This window comes from Schistocerca cancellata, chromosome 2 (genome assembly GCF_023864275.1).
Source record: "Schistocerca cancellata isolate TAMUIC-IGC-003103 chromosome 2, iqSchCanc2.1, whole genome shotgun sequence".
In the NCBI taxonomy this organism is placed as follows: domain Eukaryota; kingdom Metazoa; phylum Arthropoda; class Insecta; order Orthoptera; family Acrididae; genus Schistocerca; species Schistocerca cancellata.
This window is the reverse complement of record NC_064627.1, coordinates 600,369,294-600,393,259: the sequence shown is the minus strand read 5'-3', so window position 1 is coordinate 600,393,259 and position 23,966 is coordinate 600,369,294. Positions and strand designations below refer to the sequence as shown.

At 42.5% G+C, this 23,966-nt stretch overlaps 1 protein-coding gene across 4 annotated transcripts in view; it reads right to left on the bottom strand.

Annotated features, from left to right (window-relative positions):
- LOC126162245 (esterase FE4-like) overlaps positions 1-23,966 on the bottom strand; it is a 218,748-nt gene that overhangs the window by 157,461 nt on the left and 37,321 nt on the right. For 3 of the 4 annotated variants that reach the window (XM_049918617.1, XM_049918620.1, XM_049918619.1), the window contains exons 3-7: positions 22,774-22,911; positions 19,929-20,060; positions 19,649-19,799; positions 14,002-14,187; positions 1,959-2,158 (exon numbers count right to left, since the gene is read on the bottom strand). The exons of the other annotated variant lie outside the window; for it this stretch is intronic. In XM_049918617.1, coding sequence (XP_049774574.1) covers positions 1,959-2,158; positions 14,002-14,187; positions 19,649-19,799; positions 19,929-20,060; positions 22,774-22,911 — 807 coding nt within the window. The remainder of the gene's footprint in view (positions 1-1,958; positions 2,159-14,001; positions 14,188-19,648; positions 19,800-19,928; positions 20,061-22,773; positions 22,912-23,966) is intronic. 4 annotated transcript variants of the gene reach the window in all.

Here is a 23,966-nt window from a genome sequence, read left to right as displayed (position 1 = left end):
GCATTATGATGGGAAGGTTTCTGTGTGATGAATCCCTGGAGAACATTACCTGCCTTCATGTGTATTGTCAACAGTGACGTACTAAGGCGATGGAGTTTCAGTAAGCGAGTGCTTCTCGTGATAATAATGTAATTCCATCACTGCGCTTAAGAAAACGTTAAATGCATAAATATATGAACACATTTTACAGCTTTCTGAGCTGCATATGTATGTTTATAAGGAAAATTGACACATAGATAATACCGTCTTTGATAGTCACTTAGCGAATAAAGACTGGCCTTGCAATAACGTTCAGTGATTCAAGTTCAGTCCACAGCGCACAACCGAAAAGCGCGATGAATAATTTAAGTAGCCACCTCGTCAAAGTATTAGAGAGAACTGTTCACTGATAATCCATCCGAAAGCGTAGTTGTTCTGACACCCATGGAACGATCTGAGCTTTCGGCCCATGGCAGGGCAGCGCTGTACATCTCGGCCCCTGGGGGTGTGGCCGCTGACGAAAGGCAGAGGGGGCTACTACTCGAAACGTTTCCCGTGACAGAAAAACAGTCTACTGCCCTCGAAGCTGTGGTCGATCGATCGTTAGATATTCGCATATTTTGAACAGAAGTTTCAGTTACTGTTTCTTAAAAACCGTTTGTCTTGGTTTGCTACATAGCACTACTTTGGTCTCTACACAAAGTGACACCACTGCAACAAATAAATGATATTTGTGTCGCTTAATGTGGTCAAGAGAAGCAATTCTATGTAGTTATTTTATTCTAAAATCTTTGGAAGAAAGGTAATTTAGTGGATTGTTTCTACCAGTTATCTCCATATTTCTTAGGTACCGAACTTCATTTGTCTGAGCATACCAGCCAAAGATGCTTGTACCGAGTGGTTATAACTAAAGTGTAGTTATTCACTGAGGTCCAGTGTGGGCTGTAACTATCGTATAGCAGCGAAATTTGGTAGATATGCTAAAGTGCTAATGCGGAACTCATCTACAGTGAAAATAACATAGTTCCAATTTTGGCTCTCAGGTGCAAATCGGGCGCTGTACAGCATCTGCTCGACGTTCCAGCGCTCATACTGAACAAATTGTGTAAGCAGTGGTCAGTAATAAAATCAGCATTATGCCTCTCTAACTTGTTTGGCATTTTCTGCCTATCCCTCTAATCCATTACATACGGAAAATTTACATTCGGCTTCCTTTCATTCACTGCTCCAGATCTGCACCTGGAGGCCCAAAATTTGAACTTTTTTTCCAGAGTGAAGTGGTTCTCCATTAACACATTAGAAAATCCATCAGGTTTCGCTGCCATACGATAATTGCAGCCCACACTAGACATCTCTGAGTAGCTGTACATTAATTACAACCGTACGGTATTTTGTCTCTCGGCTAACTACAACATGGCTGCCAAGAAATGTCATAAGCACACAAAAATGAAATACTTCTCGATTCTGCTCCTACGTCAGCCAACTATATCGCATCTTGACATAAGATTAAAAACCGGAAATAAGTAAATAATTCCTTGTCACATATAGACCGTTCCAACATTTTTGCCAAACTATAACATGAAAGAAGTTCTGTGCTCAGAAATTAGACTTCTACATCAAAGTATTATAGAGATCTACTAACTACCAACTCAAACTACTAACTAGTAACTACCGACTACTAACTATAGGTCTGATTTCTATAAATTAGATGAACTTCTTTTTCATTTTTCGTAATTTGCTACATTTCTCGTATGAGTGTTGCATGAGACTGGAGGTATGATCTCCCGTAACGAGTCGTCTAATTTTCTTATGTGCATACATTTATAAGCATTGAGACTGGCGTTGTCTGAATAATTTGCGAAGAATATTTTAACTACGTCTATTATCGAATAAAGTTTCTTTCTACAATGCAAAGTGATTTTATCCAGATGTCTTTTCAAAATTATTGTGGATGTAAATTATGAAAAAGAACAACGTACCTCGTCGGAAAGAGCTTTGTGAACGTCCTTCACGAGATTATTGGCATCAACGGTCTTGAGGAAATCTACAAGATCAGATGAATTCTTGGCAGTGTATCCTAAGTATTGTGCAAACCGTAGGGCCCTGTCAGTAGCATTCTTGGAGAAGGCCCAAGGGCAAAGCACCGACCCGCTCATGGATATCGCGCTCCTAAAAAGACCTGGCAGTGAACACAAGACTAAATTAATGACATAACACAATAACACAACGCAGAAGGAGATCTACGCACCTTGATTATTACCAATAAATTATGACCTCTTTAAACATCAGTTCAAATGGTTCAAAAGACTCGGAGCACCATGGGACTTAACATCTGAGGTCATCAGTCCCCTAGAACTTAGAACTACTTAAACCTAACTAACCTAAGGACATCACACACATCCATGCCAGAGGCAGGATTCGAACCTGCGACCGTAGCGGTCGCGCGGTTCCAGACTGAAGCGCCTAGAACCACTCGGCCACACCGGCCGGCTTTAAACATCAGTAATATCATATGTATACAAGAAGTCAAGTCTAACCAAGAAAGCGCAATCAGTTGATGACACTTTTATTGCGATGTTATTTACACGGAAGGAAATACTTTTGAGTGGTCAAGATCACATATTGTTATTATTCTTTATCTATCAAATAATACACCTTTCGATACACCTCCTTAAATACTTTTCACTTTAACTTTCACGTGTCTATTAACCGCGACTCCTTCCCCAGCTGTTAACTCACATGGGGAAACACGTCTACTCGTCATCACCGATTTCGTGAAAATTTATGATATTCTCTTAGCTTGACCAGGAATGAAACTGGCAGAAGTAGGAGCTGCAGTCGGCCAAGCGTTTAGAAATGACAGCATGTCGCGGGTTGGGCAAGGAATGAGTCACTTATGTTAGCGTACTTTCCAGGCAGCGGTTGGCGCCGTAGAAAGCGGGCAGAGTGTTAATTGGAGAGTCGTATGGCCGAGTCTATGAGCGAAAGATATGTAATCTTTCTTTATGTCCAGTTTTCACGTTACTTATACTGCAAGCAGACCGAATTATTGCTCAAAATGTTGTGTTGTTGTTGTTGTGGTCTTCAGTCCTGAGACTGGTTTGATGCAGCTCTCCATGCTAATCTATGCTGTGCAAGCTTCTTCACCTACCAGTACCTACTGCAACCTACATCCTTCTGAATCTGCTTAGTGTATTCATCTCTTGGTCTCCCTCTACGATTTTTACCCTCCACGCTGCCCTCCAATGCTAAATTTGTGATCCCTTGATGCCTCAGGACATGTCCTACCAACCGATCCCTTCTTCTAGTCAAGTTCTGCCACAAACTTCTCTTCTCCCCAATCCTATTCAATACCTCCTCATTAGTTATGTGATCTACCCACCTAATCTTCAACATTCTTCTGTAGCACCACATTTCGAAAGCTTCTATTCTCTTCTTGTCCAAACTATTTATTGTCCATGTTTCACTTCCATACAAGGCTACACTCCATACAAATACTTTCAGAAATGAGTTCCTGACACTTAAATCTATACTCGATGTTAACAAATTGCTCTTCTTCAGAAACGCTTTCCTTGCCATTGCCAGTCTACATTTTATAGCCTCTCTACTTCGACCATCATCAGTTAGTTTGCTCCCCAAATAGCAAAACTCCTTTGCTACTTCAAGTGTCTCGTTTCCTAATCTAATTCCCTCAGCATCACCCGACTTAATTCGACTACATTCCATTATACTCGTTTTGCTTGTGTTGATGTTCATCTTATATCCTCCTTTCAAGACACTGTCCATTCCGTTCAACTGCTCTTCCAAGTCCTTTGCTGTCTCTGACAGAATTACAATGTCATCGGCGAACCTCAAAGTTTTTATTTCTTCTCCATGGATTTTAATACCTACTCCAAATTTTTCTTTTGTTTCCTTTACTGCTTGTTCATAATACAGATTGAAAAACATCGGGGAGAGGCTACAACCCTGTCTCACTCCCTTCCCAACCACTGCTTCCCTTTCATGCGCCTCGACTCTTATAACTGCCATTTGGTTTCTGTACAAATTGTAAATAGCCTTTCGCTCCCTGTATTTTACCCCTGCCACCTTCAGAATTTGAAAGAGAGTATTCCAGTCAACATTGTCAAAAGCTTTCTCTAAGTCTACAAATGCTAGAACCGTAGGTTTGCCTTTCCTTAATCTTTCTTCTAAGATAAGTCGTAAGGTCAGTATTGCCACACGTGTTCCAACATTTCTACGGAATCCAAACTGATCTTCCTCGAGGTCAGCTTCTACCAGTTTTTCCATTCGTCTGTAAATAATTAGCGTTAGTATTTTGCAGCTGTGACTTATTAAACTGATAGTTCGGTAATTTTCACATATGTCAACACCTGCTTTCTTTGGGATTGGAATTATTATATTCTTCTTGAAGTCTGAGGGTATTTCGCCATTCTCGTACATGTTGCTCACCAGATGGTAGAGATTTTTCAGGACTGGCTCTCCCAAGGCCGTCAGTAGTTCTAATGGAATGTTGTCTACTCCCAGGGCCTTGTTTCGACTCAGGTCTTTCACTGCTCTGTCAAACTCTTCACGCAATATCGTATCTCCCATTTCATCCTCATCTACATCCTCTTCCATTTCCATAATATTGTCCTCAAGTACATCGCCTTTATATAGACCCTCTATATACTCCTTCCACCTTTCTGCTTTCCCCTCTTTGCTTAGAACTGGGTTTCCATACAAGTGGCTCTCTTTTCTCCAAAGGTCTCTTTAATTTTCCTGTAGGCAGTATCTATCATACCCCTAGTGAGATAAGCAATGCCTGCTTAGCCATTTTGCACTTCCTGTCGATCTCATTTTGGAGACGTTTGTATTCCTTTTTGCCTGCTTCATTTACTGCATTTTTATATTTTCTCCTTTCATCAATTAAATTCAATATTTCTTCTGTTACTTAAGGATTTCTACCAGCCCTCGTCTTTTTACCTGCTTCATCCTCTGCTGCCTTCACTACTTCATCCCTCAGAGCTACCCATTCGTCTTCTACTGTATTTCTTTCCCCCATTCCTGTCAATTGTTTCCTTATGCTCTCCCTGAAACTCTGTACAACCTCTGATTTAGTCAGTGTATCCCATCTCCTGAAATTCCCACCTTTTTTCAATTTCTTCAGTTTTAATCTAAAGTTCATAACCAATAGATTGTGGTCAGAGTCCACATCTGCTCCTGGAAATGTCCTACAATTTAAAAACTGGTTCCTAAATCTGTGTCTTACCATTATATAATCTATCTGATACCTTTTAGTATCTCCAGGATTCTTCCACGTATACAGCCTTCTTTTATGATTCTTGAACCAAGTGTTAGCTATGATTAAGTTATGCTCTGTGCAAAATTCTATCAGACGGCTTCCTCTTTCATTTCTTAGCCCCAATCCATATTCACCTACTATGTTTCCTTCTCTCCCTTTTCCTACTGTCGAATTCCAGTCACCCATGACTATTAAATTTTCGTCTCCCTTCACTACCTGAATAATTTCTTTTATCTCATCATACATTTCTTCAATTTCTTCGTCATCTGCCGAGCTAGTTGGCATATAAACTTGTACTACTGTAGTAGGCATGGGCTTCGTGTCTATCTTGGCCACTATAATACGTTCACTACGCTGTTTGTAGTAGCTTACCCGCACTCCTATTTTTTTATTCATTATTAAACCTACTCCTGCATTACCCCTGTTTGATTTTGTATTTATAACCCTGTATTCACCTGACCAGAAGTCTTGTTCCTTCTGCCACAGAACTTCACTAATTCCAACTATATCTAACTTTAACCTATCCATTTCCCTTTTTAAATTTTCTAACCTACCTGCCCGATTAAGGGATCTGACATTCCACGCTCCGATCCGTAGAATGCCAGTTTTCTTTCTCCTGATAACGACGTCCTCTTGAGTAGTCCCCGCCCGGAGATACGAATGGGGGACTATTTTACCTCCGGAATATTTTACCCAGGAGAACGCCATCATCATTTAACCATACAGTAAAGCTGCATGCCCTCGGCAAAAATTACGGCTGTTGTTTCCCCTTGCTTTCAGCCGTTCGCAGTACCAGCACAGCAAGGCCGTTTTGGATAGTTTTGCAAGGCCAGGTCAGTCATTCATCCAGACTGTTGCCCCTGCAACTACTGAAAAGGCTGCTGCCCCTCTTCAGGAACCACGCGTTTGTCTGACCTCTCAACAGATATCCCTCTGTTGTGGTTGCACCTACGGTACGGCTATCTGTATCGTTGAGGCACGCAAGCCTCCCCACCAACGGCAAGGTCCATGGTTCATGTTATATTTAATAATTGTTCAAAAAAGGCGTGAAAAGGAAAGACAGTTGAAAACGTGGAACTACTAACGAATTTCCAGGAAGGTATTGTAAGGCGGACGCGAGAGCTTCGTTTATAAAATTAGTTTTTCGTTGTAAAAACAGGAGAAACTGTAATTATCTTGGCATCTTGGACACGTCATAAGCGCTGCATTTTTACAATTACACGGTTGTTTTAAAATTTATATACAAAAATGAAATTGGCTTATAGTCATAAAAGGCTCTCACTAATCGCACATTTTGGGTAGAAACCAGCGAGGATATGTGGTGATGTACAATGGAATGTACTTTGTTCCAGTCTTCTCGGGATTTATTTATCTCTGTCGATGAGATAAGAGCAGTTTTGAAGCTGTTTGATCAAATTCTTTACCATATGACAAAAACAGACATTGCAGGGTTGCACTAGCGGAGTGCTTTAGGGGGAGTCATTCTAATGCTGCACGATGTCAATACCTCATCTTAAATAATCTCGTCGTATGATTGTGCAATTGTTCGTACTTCCACGAGTCAATTAACAGAGAAGATTTAAGCATCTGCACGAAGGGCTTTATTTCCAATCCCAAATTTTTCTCTACTTTTCCATTTCAAGCCTTTTATGGGAAATTAATAAATAGAATATAAGAGCATTCTTTCGGTTTATTTTTAGTGTAAGTAAGAGAAAAAAATGGCCAACGGAGAGAAGGATTCGCGCACTGGTTGTTCCGTACACACTTACTTACAGTATGTATATAGAAAATTCCGGAAATCGAGGATCTCGACGATTTTTGCTGTTATCGACACTGGTACGGGGAAGATATCAGTCCCAAGGATTTAAGAATTTCCCACAATGTTTTAATTTCAGTTTTAAAGTTGGACAACAAATGATAAAAGTAATGGTTCAAATGGCTGTAAGCGCTATGATACTTAACGTCTGGGGGACTGATGACCTTCGCTGTTTAATCCCCCTTAAACATCCCAACAACCACCACTTAACATCTGAGGTCATCAGTGCCCTAGACTTACAACTAATTAAACCTAACTAACCTAAGGACATCACACACATCCATGCCCGAGGCAGGATTCGAAGCTGCGACCGTAGCAGTCGCGCGGTTCCGGATTTAATGAGTGAGTTAGTGAGTATTGAAACATGTGACGTAAACAGTCGTATCCCTTGACTGCACTTACTTGTACTCAACATTTTTTTATATCACCAAGGGACGGTAGACCTTAATGTGTGACACAAATTTCAGTTTGATACTTTTACTCTTTCCGGAGAAATAGGGATCTGAACAGTCGGACAGACGGACAGCAGGGCAGACACACAGACAGGCAGACGACAACAAAGTGATCCAACATGGGTTTCGTTTTTACCGATTGAGATACCGAATCCTAAAAATGCTTCCACATAGGGGTTCGGCCCCATGATCCACGGATTACCGTTCTGTCTTCTACCCGTTGCGCTAACCGCTGCCTGGAAACCTCCCTAGAACGGCTGATGTCTCGCCCGATCCCGGCCAAAAATTTTCTAAACGCCTGGCCATCTGGGGCTCCCACTTCTGTCACTTTCATTTCTGGCTAGGCCCTGAACGTATGAAGGAAATGGGCGATGACGAGTAAGCTCGGTCCTCTTATCAGGCGACCCAAAACCACTGCTGGCCCTGCGTACTCCCTACTGCAAGCAAGAGTCTGCCGCTCGTGGTCTCGCGGTAGCGTTCTCGCTTCCCGAGCACGGGGTCCCGGGTTCGATTCCCGGCGGGGTCAGGGATTTTCACCTGCCTCGAGATGACTGGGTGTTTGTGTTGTCCTCATCATTTCATCATCATCCGGGAAAGTGGCGAAATTGGACTGAGCACAGATTGGATAATTGTACGGGCGCTGATAACCACGCAGTTGAGCGCCCCACAAACCAAACATCATCATCATCATCCCTACTGCAAGCATTGCCTGTGAGACGCGACAGTGCCCCATCCGCAGGAAAAGACAACAACAACAACAACAAAATACTAGAAGGTAGGGCCCACCGGCTAAGCCAAAGAGTGGAAGTGTCAAGACACTAAACGATATTGCAGTAACTGTGACGTTAATAAGAATGATGCAATGCTTCCTCCGACATGGTGCATGTGCGAAGGAACATTGTATCGTTCTTCTTAACAACACAGTCACCGCAGTATTGCACTTATCCGTCGATACCTGACAGTGACATTAAATTATAATGTCCTCCCTGTACAGGAAGAACGTAATGTGTCTACGAGTACAGGTTGTGACGCAGGAACTACGATATCATCATGGAAGTTTGGGCCTGCAAGTAACACTAAAAGTTTCTTCTGTATTGCTCTTCCTCGAACTCCAACCACTTCTACTGAAACACCACCACTTCCTGGTATCCTTTGCTTTCTGCACCTTATGTGTCATCACTTCGGAAAAATGGTTCAAAAATATTCAAATGTGTGTGAAATCTTATGAGACTTAACTGCTAAGGTCATCAGTCCCTAAGCTTACACACTACTTAACCTAAATTATCCTAAGGACAAACACTCACACCCATGCCCGAGGGAGGACTCGAACCTCCGCCGGGACCAGACGCACAGTCCAAGACGGTAGCGCCTGAGACCGCTCGGCTAATCCCGCGTGGCGGAAAAATTGTCGTGTTCACTTTTAGTCAGCTGTGTTTCAGATTTATCTTTTGAACCAAACAAGTACTTAAACAAAAATTCAAACGATTGTACAGTTTCCTCGCTAGTGTTAGTTCCTGCTACATCTTATGACTACAACTCCAATGCTTGCATTTTGGTGTCTTCATACTGTTAAGTGTTTCTATTACCAATATCCCGGACGCACTTCCCAATAGTTTTATTAAACCCGTCATATTCTACATGTTTGTATTACATTTTTCTGTAAGTTATTGCCGCTATTTGATAGTACCGCCGTCAATACCTCCTGATGTTCTTATACAGCCATTTGTTAAATAACTGTCCCCATATACGTATACGTAACCTTTTTTTTATAATGTAGTGTGTCTGTCGCTCATAATCAGGTGCACCTCGACACTCTTCAATAAATTCACATAACGTACATTTACGTTTGCCTGTCTGACGAGCTTGTCTTCTCATAGCATCACGCACTTGTACTGTGCATCTTGTTAGTCTATGGCCACCTGCAGTAGTTTACTTCTGTCACATCATGCAACAAATAATTAAAAAGTTATACTATTACATAAAAATTTCACTTGGAAACGCTGTACACTTGGCTTGAGCCATAGTTATCACTAGCTGAAATAGAATTCGCCAGGAAGTCAGTAATACCACTGTTGCCTTTTCCATTCTAGCTTCTAAATACACGGCGCAGCGCAGCAACTCGTCGTGTCATGGACTCAATAAGTCGTTGCAAGTCCCCTGCAGTAGTGCTGTGCCAGGCTACCTCTATAGCCATCCATAATTGTGAAGGTGTTGTCGGTGCAGGATTTTTTGCACAGACGTTTCAATTACGTCCCATATACAGGGTGTTTCAAAAATGACCGGTATATTTGAAACGGCAATAAAAACTAAACGAGCAGCGATAGAAATACACCGTTTGTTGCAATATGCTTGGGACAACAGTACATTTTCAGGCAGACAAACTTTCGAAATTACAGTAGTTACAATTTTCAACAACAGATGGCGCTGCGGTCTGGGAAACTCTATAGTACGATATTTTCCACATATCCACCATGCGTAGCAATAATATGGCGTAGTCTCTGAATGAAATTACCCGAAACCTTTGACAACGTGTCTGGCGGAATGGCTTCACATGCAGATGAGATGTACTGCTTCAGCTGTTCAATTGTTTCTGGATTCTGGCGGTACACCTGGTCTTTCAAGTGTCCCCACAGAAAGAAGTCACAGGGGTTCACGTCTGGCGAATAGGGAGGCCAATCCACGCCGCCTCCTGTATGTTTCGGATAGCCCAAAGCAATCACACGATCATCGAAATATCCATTCAGGAAATTAAAGACGTCGGCCGTGCGATGTGGCCGGGCACCATCTTGCATAAACCACGAGGTGTTCGCAGTGTCGTCTAAGGCAGTTTGTACCGCCACAAATTCATGAAGAATATCCAGATAGCGTAATGCAGTAATCGTTTCGGATCTGAAAAATGGGCCAATGATGCCTTTGAAAGAAATGGCGGCCCAGACCAGTACTTTTTGAGGATGCAGGGACGATGGGACTGCAACATGGGGCTTTTCGGTTCCCCATATGCGCCAGTTCTGTTTATTGACGAAGCCGTCCAGGTCAAAATAAGCTTCGTCAGTAAACCAAATGCTGCCCACATGCATATCGCCGTCATCAATCCTGTGCACTATATCGTTAGCGAATGTCTCTCGTGCAGCAATGGTAGCGGCGCTGAGGGGTTGCCGCGTTTGAATTTTGTATGGATAGAGGTGTAAAGTCTGGCGCATGAGACGATACGTGGACGTTGGCGTCATTTGGACCACAGCTGCAACACGGCGAACGGAAACCCGAGGCCGCTGTTGGATCACCTGCTGCACTAGCTGCGCGTTGCCCTCTGTGGTTGCCGTACGTGGTCGCCCTACCTTTCCAGCACGTTCATCCGGCACGTTCCCAGTCCGTTGAAATTTTTCAAACACATCCTTTATTGTATCGCTTTTCGGTCCTTTGGTTACATTGAACCTCCGTTGAAAACTTCGTCTTGTTGCAACAACACTGTGTTCTAGGCGGTGGAATTCCAACACCAGAAAAATCCTCTGTTCTAAGGAATAAACCATGTTGTCTACAGCACACTTGCACGTTGTGAACAGCACACGCTTACAGCAGAAAGACGACGTACAGAATGGCACACCCACAGACTGCGTTGTCTTCTATATCTTTCACATCACTTGCAGCGCCATCTGTTGTTGAAAATTTTAACTACTGTAATTTCGAAAGTTTGTCCGCCTGAAAATGTACTGTTGTCCCAAGCATATTGCAACAAACGGTGTATTTCTATCGCAGCTCGTTTAGTTTTTATTGCCGTTTCAAATATACCGGTCATTTTTGAAACACTCTGTATGTTCGATGGGATTCATGTCGGAATATCTGGGTCGCCATATCATTGGCTCAAATTATCCAGAATGTTCTTCAGACCAATCGCGAGCAGCTGTGACCCGGTGACACAGCCCATTGTCATCCCCCGTCAGCGATAGGTTCACTTGGACCAGACGATCACGTCCATTCGATGTAAACACAGCCCACATCATTATGGAGCCATCACCATGTTGCACAGTGTCTTGTTGAAAACTTGAGTCCAAGGCCACGTGGCGAATGCGCGACATTGGAACCATATATCAGCTCTTCTCAGCTGAAATCGGGACTCACCTGACCAGGCCACTGTTTTCCAGCAGTCTAGGCTCCAACCGATACGGTCGCGAGCCCAGGAGAGGCGCTGCAGGTTATGTCGTGTTGTTAGCAAAGCCACTCCCATCGGTACGAATACCTTTGTCGTGCGAGCTATATTGATTTCTGCGGTTTCTCCGCTCAGTGTTAGTTGTCTGTTACCACTGAAAACTCCACGTAAACGCTGCTGCTCTCGGTCGTTAAGATAAGGACGTCGGCCACAGCGTCGTCCGTGGGGAGAGGTAATAACTGAAATTTGGTGTTCTCCGCACACTCTCGGAATATTGGATTCCCTAACGATTTCCGAAATTGAATGTCCCGTGGATCTAGCTCCAACTATTATGACCTGTTCAAACTCTGCTAATTCCCGTCGAGTGGTCACAATCCCGCAGGACATCTTTTCACATGAATTACCTGAGTACAAATGACAGCTTCACCAATGCACAGTCCTTTCATATCTTGAGTACGCGAGATTACTGCTATCTGTATATGTTCATAGCGCTATCCTGTGACTTTGGCCCTCAGTAGATACAGTCAATGGTATTTTTGTAGCCAAGAGTAGTATCGAAGTCCCACAGCACCCTCTCAATATGGAAAGATTATTCCAGCGTCTCTTGGTCTCGTTCTTTCCCCCTTTCTAGCCCTTCTCAGTTCACATCGTTAACCCCCAAACTGTTCACCGGTAAGAATGCTGTGTGTGAGGCCAGCTATCGTTGACAGTCCACACCCCCAAAAATTCACTTAATAGACTAATAAACGTGGCGACTCTGTAAGACTATGCATACTGACACAAGCTTACAACAAGGGTGCTACCGGCTTGAGCTTTACCTTGCTCATCATACACCTGGCCAGTCTACCACAAAGAAGCAGCGGACGAGGGGGAGGGAGGGGGCGTGGGGAGCGAGAGAGGCTACAAACACTGACAAACCCAGCACATACGACTTTGACATTAATGCAAATGTACTTATAATTAGTTAGATACGTCTATTTCTTTATTTGTTTATTTATTTACACGTCAAGTTCCGTAGGATCAAATTGGGGAGTAAATCTCCAAGGTCATGGAACGTATCAGTACGTAAGTTACAACACAAAAGTAATAACCGATAACAATAAAATGTTTATAAACCCGAAAAAAGTCAAGCCATAAGTTTACGTAATCGCAATCAACAATACAACAAGAATGAGCTCAATTTTACAAAGAACTCCTTGACAGAATAGAAGGAGGGAACCATGAGGAAACTCTTCAGTTTTGATTTGAAAGCGCGTGGATTACTGCTAAGATTTCTGAATTCTAGTGGTAACTTATTGAAAATGGATGCAGCAGTATACTGCACACCTTTCTGCACAAGAGTTAAGGAAGTCAGATCCAAACGCAGGATTGATTTCTGCCGAGTATTAACTGAATGAAACCTGCATATTCTTGGAAATAAGCTAATATTGTTAACAAGAAATGACAGTAAGGAATATATATATTGACAGGCCAATGTCAAAATACCCAGACTCAGTGAACTGGGGTCGACAAGAGATTCGTGAACTTACACCACTTATTGTCCGAACAGCCCGTTTCTGAGCCAAAAATATCGTTTTAGAATGAGAAGAGTTATCTCAAAATATAATACCATACGACATATGCGAATGAAAATAAGCAAGGTAGACTAATTTTCGTGTCGAACGATCACTCACTTCAAATACCGTTCGAATAGTAAAAATGACAGCATCAAGCCCTTGAACAAGCTCCTGAAAGTGGGCTTTCCACGACAATTTACTATCTATCTGAACACCTAGAAATCTGAACTGCTCAGTTTCTCTAATCATGTGCCCATTTGTGAAATTAAAACATCTTTCCTCTCTGGTTACAAGGAAGTACTGATGGGCCATGATCTCCCTAACGTGTACTAAATGCTAAAGTAAAGACGATTTCATCGAAGTAAGTAGGACACTTGCTGGTAAATACGCCAGTAATGATTTCCATCTTTTTCCTGAGAATTAATAATCATCGTCTCTTAATGACAATTTTCGGACTTCACGTTCACTTAACGTAGAGCACGATAAGATAACGAGAACGGCTCCACCTATATCTGTGTCATGTGCTCAGTTGTTAAATCATCTAGTGAACTATCATAAAAGTATATCTTTTATTAAAGTGGCCTTATCAGACGATTAACTAGCACATATTTTCCATTTCTGGACAGAATTCTATGAGCTGGTTAATCACGGGGAAGCTGATTTGCGACCGAATGTGGTAGTCGTTTGGTTAAAGAGACGTTCAAAGTGTTTAGAGAATAAGCAACACGTAGCAGTTAAAGAAACAATATTATTCAGTATGTTATGCTGATTACCGTTGCTTAGGGGAGACAGAATGTGATAGTGAGCGGATGCGGCTCCAGCACTGTGGCCGAGCAGGGTGACTCGCTCCGGGTCGCCACCAAAGACCTCGATGTTCCTCTGCACCCAGCGGAGCGCCTCTGTTTGGTCCTTAAGACCCATGTTTCCGGGAACGACGTCGTCGCTAGTGCTCAAAAAACCTGCAATAATTCAGCTGCATAGAAACAGTCGTAGTGAGAGAGAGACCTGAAGGTACATTTATTCTGAACAAGTGTCAGAATTTCTGAAACAAATTAATGATTGTCTTTTATTTCGCAATACTGATTGTTTTTATCATTACTAAAACCTACTAAAGCATAAAAATAGAAAATTATGATTTACAACAATTTTCAGTAATTATTAATACATAAAGCAAAAGCTATGAAACTATTTACCACTGAGTTTCTAAAAAGCAACTACAGCAGACGATCGTAAAAGTACTCTATAAAAGAGTATAAAAATTCTCTCACTTAATACACATAATGGTAACCTATATCTCATATTTATCGATAAAGTTATTGATGTAGTTTGTCTAGATTCTCAAATGGTTGTCGATTATTCGAGACTGGATTTAGGTGTTTAGGAGAAATAGGAATGATGTAACGCTGGAAAGATATTTCCATATATTTTCTTGCTGAACGTAAATGTGTTTTCAGTTGTAGACGAGCATTACGACGCAGTAGAAGGATGTGGCTGTCTGGAAAAGAGGAGGATGGAATGGAGCGCATTTCCTGGGAGCATGCTCAGCAGAGAGAGTGCAGATTCGGACACAGGAGCCAGAACTAGGTGATGTCATTGGGTCGTTTTTTAAACCCGGATGATGTCATACGGTTTGAAGGACTTAAGGACTTTTGTAGGGAAAACACGAGTGTCAGATTAAATGAGCATTGTGTGTTAAACAGTGGAAACAATTTTGCGGAATCACAAAAGACGAGGAAAAACGGAGAGGATGTAGGATAAATGCATTGCGGAACACAATTAAAGGGAAACTTTTTCGAATCCCTATAGCGAAGCAAAAGTTTGACATGTGACTCAAAGGTGCCTACAGCTTTCCTCTGTAATGGTGCAAAAGCGTGGCACCCTGTACGTCACCCTATGGCTCGGCGACACTTCAAACAGCAAGGTTCCAACACATACTAAATAAAGGTCAGAGCTCAGAGGTTCATGTGAAGTGCAAGGTGCATTAATGATGTCAGACTGGCACCAAATTTCGCCACAATTCTGCTCAATGCCGTCACACGATGGGGAGGTCGTCATAACCCCTATTATGCACATCTCACCGCTTCTATTGACGCCTCTGAGATGGAGGTCAAAACCGCGACTCCCAGGCTTTAAAATGCGCGGTGTCCTTATCGGTGGCTGAGGAAAGCATTCAAGCATATCGCCGCTCAGGATCAACACGGAAGTGCTTCAAAGGGTGGCATAAAAGGAGTCAATCAAACCACTCCTGCATTTCGATTATTGAATCCACACATTATTGGTCGAAAACAACAGTTCGCAGTGCGAAGAGCAACATAACGACGTTATTGACAACCTTAGACAACGCTAACACCCCCGGAGGATTAATAATCTCTATAAGGGTTTCGTGGGCCTGTAACCACATTGCGCTTAATCTTCTTCGCCCTAGGAATATGTTACTTTTCATGTTGGTACATAAAGATAATAACCCTAGCAGACTTCCATCGGCTCTCAGGTGTTATACTTTTTCTCGCGTAATGAACATGGGTAGCCCCTAATATCCTTTCAGCCAACAGTGCTGCAGAAGGTATATAAGCTGAGCCCGAAAGTGGCGTTCAGCCTGCCACGCTCTTGCACCGTTACAGAGGAAGGTTTTAAGCAGCTTTGAGCTCATTTCATGTTTATTCGTAATGATAGGAGACAATTAAGCGGTTTCGAAAGAGTGATCCTTTAACTGTGTTGCGCAGTGTGGATGACTTGAGTGAACATTGCTTCAACTGCTATGAAAGAAAATATTTTGTGCGTAGATATCAGGAATCATCACCCACCGTGTCTTTGGGAATTAGAAATGACGTCGTGAATCACAGCAACAACCAGACTTGTGACCAGAATTTCTTTTATCCAATGGTACTAAGAAAGGTAAACAACAACGCTGGTAGTCATTATTTTGAGGTGTAGCGTTGCATTTACACATTTTCTCTAGAGATTACCGAACTTATCTAATAAATCATTTGTAAATACTCATATCATGGTGTACAAGAGGATAGCGTTTGTTTCTGGAGAGGAAGGATGTCATCTTCTCTAAAAGATTTACTAATTACAGTCATCTTAAAGGTCATATAATTAACATATTGTGGACTGTTTTTGTTAAAAATGTACCAGGAACACTAAGGAATATGAAGCTGAATGAATCTGTCTTTCTTTCAGTAAGTTAGTTAGTTAGTTCCTTTCATGTTCCATGGATCATTTTGCACTATAAATCGTCAACATGTGGAACGAGTCATTTTACATTCATCTTGAAAATTCATCTGTACATCTATTTGTACTCTAAACATCACCATATATTTGTTCTTCCGAAATGAAAACAAGATATACAGACTGAGTTAGCAATTCCTACCCACCACCTTTTACACATTACAAACATAGAAATTATTCTGTGGAATAGAAGGAGTTGTCAAGGAGAAACTTTTTCAACTCATTTTCAAATTTTACCTTGCTGTCTGTTAGACATTTTATATCACTGGGTAAGTGGTCAAAAAATGTTGTTGCAGCGTTGTGCACCCTTTTCTGTGCTAAAGACAACCTTAATGCTGCGTTCTGAAGGTCATTTTTTTCTAGTATTGTAATGATGTACCTCATTGTTCCTTTAGAACTGTAGTGGATAATTTACAACAAACTTCATGAGGAAATAAATATACTGTGAAGCAGTAGTCAGAATGTTGAACTATTTAAACCGATTTCTACAAGATGATCGTGGGTTAGCACCACATATTATTCTTGCAGCACCTTTTTGGACAATGAAGACATTCTTTCTTAAAGATGAATTACCCCTGAACATTTTTCCAGATAACGTTACTGAATGAAAATAAGCAAAATATGTCAACTTACTGATTTCTCTCTCCCCAAAATTTGCTATGATTCTAAGTGCAAATGTGGCTGAACTAAGTTGTTTTAGGAGCTCCAAAATGTGTTTTTTCCAAATTAAATTCTCAACAATATAGGACATCTAAAAATTTTGAAATTTCCACCCTGTGTATTATTTCAGCATCGTGTGTTACATTTATCACGGGTCGGTACCCCTAAAGGTGCAGAAATGAATATGATGTGTCTTTGTGAAATTCAGGGTGAGACCATTCGCAGAAAACCAGTCAATGAAACTTTTGAGAACTTTGTTCACCGTTTCTTCCATTTCTGTGTGTATCCTGTGACTGATTACGATACTGGTGTGATCTGAAAAAAGAACTAATTCTGCTTGTTGTACATTAGATAGTACATCCCTTACATATATGACAAATAGTAGTGGACCTAAGATTGAGCCTTGGGGAACACCAAAAGTGGTTTCTCACCAATCAGAATTATGTCCTTGGGTTCTGTTGGTTGAATTACTACTAAGTACAACTTACTGCATTCTTCTGGTTAGATACGACATGATCCATTGGTTGGCTTTACCACCAATCCCATAAAACTTCTACTTACCTAGGAGTATACTATAATTCACACAATGAAATGCCTTGGATAGGTTACAGAAAATACTTACCATGCTACACTCCTGGAAATTGAAATAAGAACACCGTGAATTCATTGTCCCAGGAAGGGGAAACTTTATTGACACATTCCTGGGGTCAGATACATCACATGATCACACTGACAGAACCACAGGCACATAGACACAGGCAACAGAGTATGCACAATGTCGGCACTAGTACAGTGTATATCCACCTTTCGCAGCAATGCAGGCTGCTATTCTCCCATGGAGACGATCGTAGAGATGCTGGATGTAGTCCTGTGGAACGGCTTGCCATGCCATTTCCACCTGGCGCCTCAGTTGGACCAGCGTTCGTGCTGGACGTGCAGACCGCGTGAGACGACGCTTCATCCAGTCCCAAACATGCTCAATGGGGGACAGATCCGGAGATCTTGCTGGCCAGGGTAGTTGACTTACACCTTCTAGAGCACGTTGGGTGGCACGGGATACATGCGGACGTGCATTGTCCTGTTGGAACAGCAAGTTCCCTTGCCGGTCTAGGAATGGTAGAACGATGGGTTCGATGACGGTTTGGATGTACCATGCACTATTCAGTGTCCCCTCGACGATCACCAGTGGTGTACGGCCAGTGTAGGAGATCGCTCCCCACACCATGATGCCGGGTGTTGGCCCTGTGTGCCTCGGTCGTATGCAGTCCTGATTGTGGCGCTCACCTGCACGGCGCCAAACATGCATACGACCATCATTGGCACCAAGGCAGAAGCGACTCTCATCGCTGAAGACGACACGTCTCCATTCCTCCCTCCATTCACGCCTGTCGCGACGCCACTGGAGGCGGGCTGCACGATGTTGGGGCGTGAGCGGAAGATGGCCTAACGGTGTGCGGGACCGTAGCCCAGCTTCATGGAGACGGTTGCGAATGGTCCTCGCCGATACCCCAGGAGCAACAGTGTCCCTAATTTGCTGGGAAGTGGCGGTGCGGTCCCCTACAGCACTGCGTAGGATCCTACGGTCTTGGCGTGCATCCGTGCGTCGCTGCGGTCCGGTCCCAGGTCGACGGGCACGTGCTCCTTCCGCCGACCACTGGCGACAACATCGATGTACTGTGGAGACCTCACGCCCCACGTGTTGAGCAATTCGGCGGTACGTCCACCCGGCCTCCCGCATGCCCACTATACGCCCTCGCTCAAAGTCCGTCAACTGCACATACGGTTCACGTCCACGCTGTCGCGGCATGCTACCAGTGTTAAAGACTGCGATGGAGCTCCGGCAAACTGGCTGACACTGACGGCGGCGGTGCACAAATGCTGCGCAGCTAGCGCCATTCGACGGCCAACACCGCGGTTGCTGGTGTGTCCGCTGTGCCGTGCGTGTGATCATTGCTTGTACAGCCCTCTCGCAGTGTCCGGAGCAAGTATGGTGGGTCTGACACACCGGTGTCAATGTGTTCTTTTTTCCATTTCCAGGAGTGTATTTTGTTATTTAATGCTTGTAATATCGGTGTGTGAACTTATAAATGGCATTGTCAGTAGAGTACCCCTTCTGAAACCTAAACTGTGATTTGCAGAGTATATTATTGTTGCCAAGGTGAGATACTATTCCAGAATACATGACCTTCTGAAAAATTTTAGAAAACGATGCCAGCAGTGAAATAGGTCAGTAGTTAGTGATGTCTGTTTCATCACCTTTATTAATGAGGGGTTTAAGAACAGAATATTTTAGTCTCTCTGGAAAAATGCCTTGAGTTAGTGATGCATTACATATTTCGGACAATAACAGACTTATTGTATGGAAACAAATCTTTAGTACCCTATTGGAAACACAGTCAAAACCATAAGAACTTTTATCCTTGAGAGAATGTATGATCATCTTAATTTCAGAAGTAGAAGTTGGTGGTGCATTCATTTGATGTAATTTTATGAGAGTTACTTCTGCAACATACAGCTTTTATTCCTTACCCAGTAATCCGAGGCGGTAATTTACGCTGACGAATACTACGTCGTTATCTACAAAGAAGTGGGGTGTCCAGGTGTCACTTCTTCCTCTTAGAAAACACCCGCCATGTATCCAAACTATGACAGCTTTGAGAGTCCCATTCGACGCAGTTAACTGTAAAGTCAGAAATCGAGATACAGAATTCGACTGTATAGTGACACTCAGTCTACTTTAGCTGTATGATTTACAATTTTCGAGCTTCCCAAACAGGCAAAGATGTAAGTTTTATTAAAGGATGCGTACCGACGGGCTGTGAACATTAAGGTACAGACAGTCCTCGCTGCCGAACGCTGCACCATTGGCTAGCTGTGGACACGCCGATCCAGGCTGGAGTGCGTCTCGAACACCGCTCCATTCTCCCTTGGTGACAGGAGGCTGGAGAAGTACAACTATTTACAAATATATAAACAATCAAACATCTGCAACATGGGCAATAAGATTGGTTTTTCAGTTCGTAAAGGCTAGTTTCTTAGATGCATAGCAAACGAATGACTGGCGCCTGGTTACTGACTATCACACAGTTATTATTATTATTATTATAGTAAAAGAGCTGCATGTCTAATAGCTTCTGTTTGGTATTGTCGTGATCTTGAGAGTGTTCTTTCAAGACCTGGGAAAGGAAGGACGTGCCTGGGTTTGGTTGGATAAACTTGGAAGAGGTTTCTTTAGAATTCCAATGTTTAAACTAGACATGTAGACACTGTGCGGTGCAATTAAAGCAAATCACTTTCTCGTTTACGTACCCTCTGCAGCGCTTTTGCCTGAAATCATACTGGAAGCTGCCACTGTTCACTATTAATGTTACACACTCCTAGAGGTTGTAGAGGGACATAACTCTTCAATTTTTGTGTAGGACCTCATGTCCAAAAACGTCATCGAACGACGCTGCAGAGCGTCAAATTAACAGGCGTCGGCGCCTGAAAATGTATATATACAGGGTGAGTCGCGTAAAACGTAACACCCCCATTATTCCGGGAGGCGATTGCACGTATCGACAAGCGGTGTTCGGCGAATCATAGCTGACTATGGGGCACATACTTTGGCACATGCACAATAATCACAACGTTTATATTGACCGAGATAATGGGGCAAGTACATGTTTTTTAAATGGGATGCTATACTTTTTTTACCATCATTCGAAAGCTCTGGAAAAGACGCGTATAATTATGTAACGCATGTTGCTATTGTGATTCAAACTTTGCTTAAAAGACGCTGGGACAGCCGCGCGGGATTAGCCGAGCGGCCTAAGGCGCTGCAGTCTTGGACTGTGCGGCTGGTCCCGGCGGAGGTTCGAGTTCTCCCTCGGCCATGGGTGTGTGTGTTTGTCCTTAGGATAATTTAGGTTAAGCAGTGTTTAAGCTTAGGGACTGGTGACCTTAGCAGTTAAGTCCCATAAGATTTCACACACATTTTTTTTTATTTTTTTTTTATTATTATTTTTTTTTTTTTTTTTTTGACGCTGGGGAATATTGTACGATTGAAGGTCGAGGCGGTCGGAAGCGGCTGCAGACTGTAAACACGCCTCGCGCGACCTGGAAAGCAGGCCGCGTCGTACAACTAGTAGGTTGTGCGACTTTGAACCAGTAGGACGTGCGTCTCCTATCCAGACGTAGTTGCTGCTGGAACATTACGTCCAGATATGTACACAAATCAGGAGAAGTTATACATGTTACTTCTGTATGGCGAATGCCGTAGGAATGCGGCTGGGAGTCAAATCCGGGTCCGCTGTATTGACGTCAGATGCAGTTAAGTGGACGGACATTGGCGGAAGAATACATTACTTCTGGCCAATGGCACAAACCGGACGTGAACTGATGTCGTGGACTGTCTGAACAGTCTGAAAGCGTCAATCAGGTAGTATTTGAACACCAAATATTTGACTTTTCGAGTAATGTAAAGGAATGAGTATGTGTTTGTTCAAATGACGTTCGAGAACAAACGTTAAAGTGTTACAGATTTAATTCAATAGAAATTAACTTTATAACGAAGTGTTCTGGTGGTCTTGTCAAATTACCAAAAAACATTTAAGAATATTTTCTGAATAAAGATATTACATTAAAGATGCGGTTACCGAAGAAATCCAAGTGCTGCTAACTTGTGGATGCATGTTATTTTTAGACAGTAAGACCTCTCTGTCAAACGTTTTATTGACTTTATTCATTGCAGATTGACGAATACCAGTTCGCGCCACATAATCGTTATTTCATCATCTGTCTACACTCAGTTATCTACACTCACTCAGATCCTGTATCGAGATATCGAGATACAGAGCTGTGTTAGCACATGCGTGGCAAATATCTGGTTACGAAACTGATACTCTTGTTCCATTATCTGATAACGTGTTCACTGTGGCTTTTGACATTGAATTACTGAAGTGCGTGTGCACAGAAAATGATTTAACACGTCCACACGTCACTCTTGCCAAATTTGTATACTTTTCCTTTGTGCTGATTTTTAATTACTTCACTGAACTCTGCATTTAAACTCAAATAAGTGAAGAAGATTTGACAATACAGTAAGTTCTGTTTTCTTAAATGTGAATCTGTAATTAGAGCAGGTGCTCTCATATATTGTTTCAAGCTACTTTTGCCAAGTAATAGTTCGTTTACAACTTGTGAATCTACTGGTCATAATTGTACATTGTTTGTCTAGAGAAGCGTGCGTCTGCAGTCTTTAAATGCGGTAACTTTCAAACGCGGTTTGTACGAAATACAGACCTTCGCAGATAAGTGACCTTCATGGGTGGTAAAACAGACATATCTCCGCATTTTAGAATAATTTTTATTCATTGTGAGTCACTTTAGCTCGGGTTCTTGTTGGTTAAAATGCGAAACCCCAGATTTAGTTAACACATTGGGCAACGTATTCTTCGTGGCATGTGGAGACTGCACCAGATATCTAAAAAAGGTTTATTTGCATGTCATGGAATAAAAAAGATTGTGCGTCCATTCCTACCACATCGCCAACATCTTCATCGCCACCAGCATTATAAGCATCGTGGAACAGAAATAAGCTGCACATTTCTTCTACTCTTTAGTTTAAATATAACAAAATATATTTTTAAAAAGTTGATGATTAATTCACTTGCCTGGAACCGAAGATTATCCACGGGCGATTCTGCATAAGGTATGCCTTCAAAGCTATACATGGTTTTATTTGTGTACGTTGTTCTGATCTGTCCTCTCAGCGTACCAGCATCGATATCCACCATGACGTACTCCTGTGCCTGCATAGATTGTTATTTTGAAATTCATAACTGCGAATATGTAAGCTTAAGAACCTAAAAGAAATTAAAATTATTTTCAAACAATAATTAGCAAAAAACTAGAAGCTGGTATGTCGGATACTAAGCTTCGCCTCTGCCAGCGATAAATGAATGTACTATGTAGAATACACTACAGCGATACCCAAAATGAGTTGTTTTTTCAGCGTTATGCAGTGATAACTCTTCACACGTGCCCTCGTGCTGCCACACAGGTCACACCAACATCTCATGATGTCAGGATTCCACCTGAAATTAGTAGTTCAAACGTAGTGCCTGTCGTGATGGGAACTGTGCGTGCAATACAACTGAATTATTGGGTATTTCCCCTTACACGTACCTCGATCTTCATCTCTGATACACGACGTTCCAGATGGATGTACGAGAGTCAGTTGGTCAGGGAAGCATTTGTCTTTCGGAAGCGATTTCTAGAGTATCGAAGCACGCTGTTGTGAGGAAATAGATGTACAGATGTACGCGATATGCTCAGTAATGAAGCGCGTTCGTTTCTACTATTTCCATATGTCTCAGTATTTAAGCACAGAAGAACGAATCATTAATACATATATGCAACCAGTTAATACCATGGGCCGGATTGGGAGTCAAAAGCGGACTCCTGTCCTCCGCGAGCAGAGAGCAATACCCTGCCAACTTAACGCGGACGCTCTGCGCGCAAGTGCAGAGTGCTGGTCGCAGTGCTCCGGTGGCCATATTTAAAACCGATACTTACGTAAAACAACACGCCTCGTAGAACCTCAGAATAGAAATGTATTTCGATTGAGCATATCGTATTGTTCCTGTCGGCAACATCAACCCGAAATAATCACGTAACGTTGATTGAATTTTTCGCTAATTACACACATCTACTCAGTACCAAATCTACGTTTGTTAACAAATGTATGATTTCATGGGGTATCAAGTGTAATGTGTGACTGGACTGAGGATTTTTGACTGGGAGGGCGCATAAAGTTATGTTGGGTGGAGAGTCATAACAGAAGTGCGCTCACGGATGTGTTGGA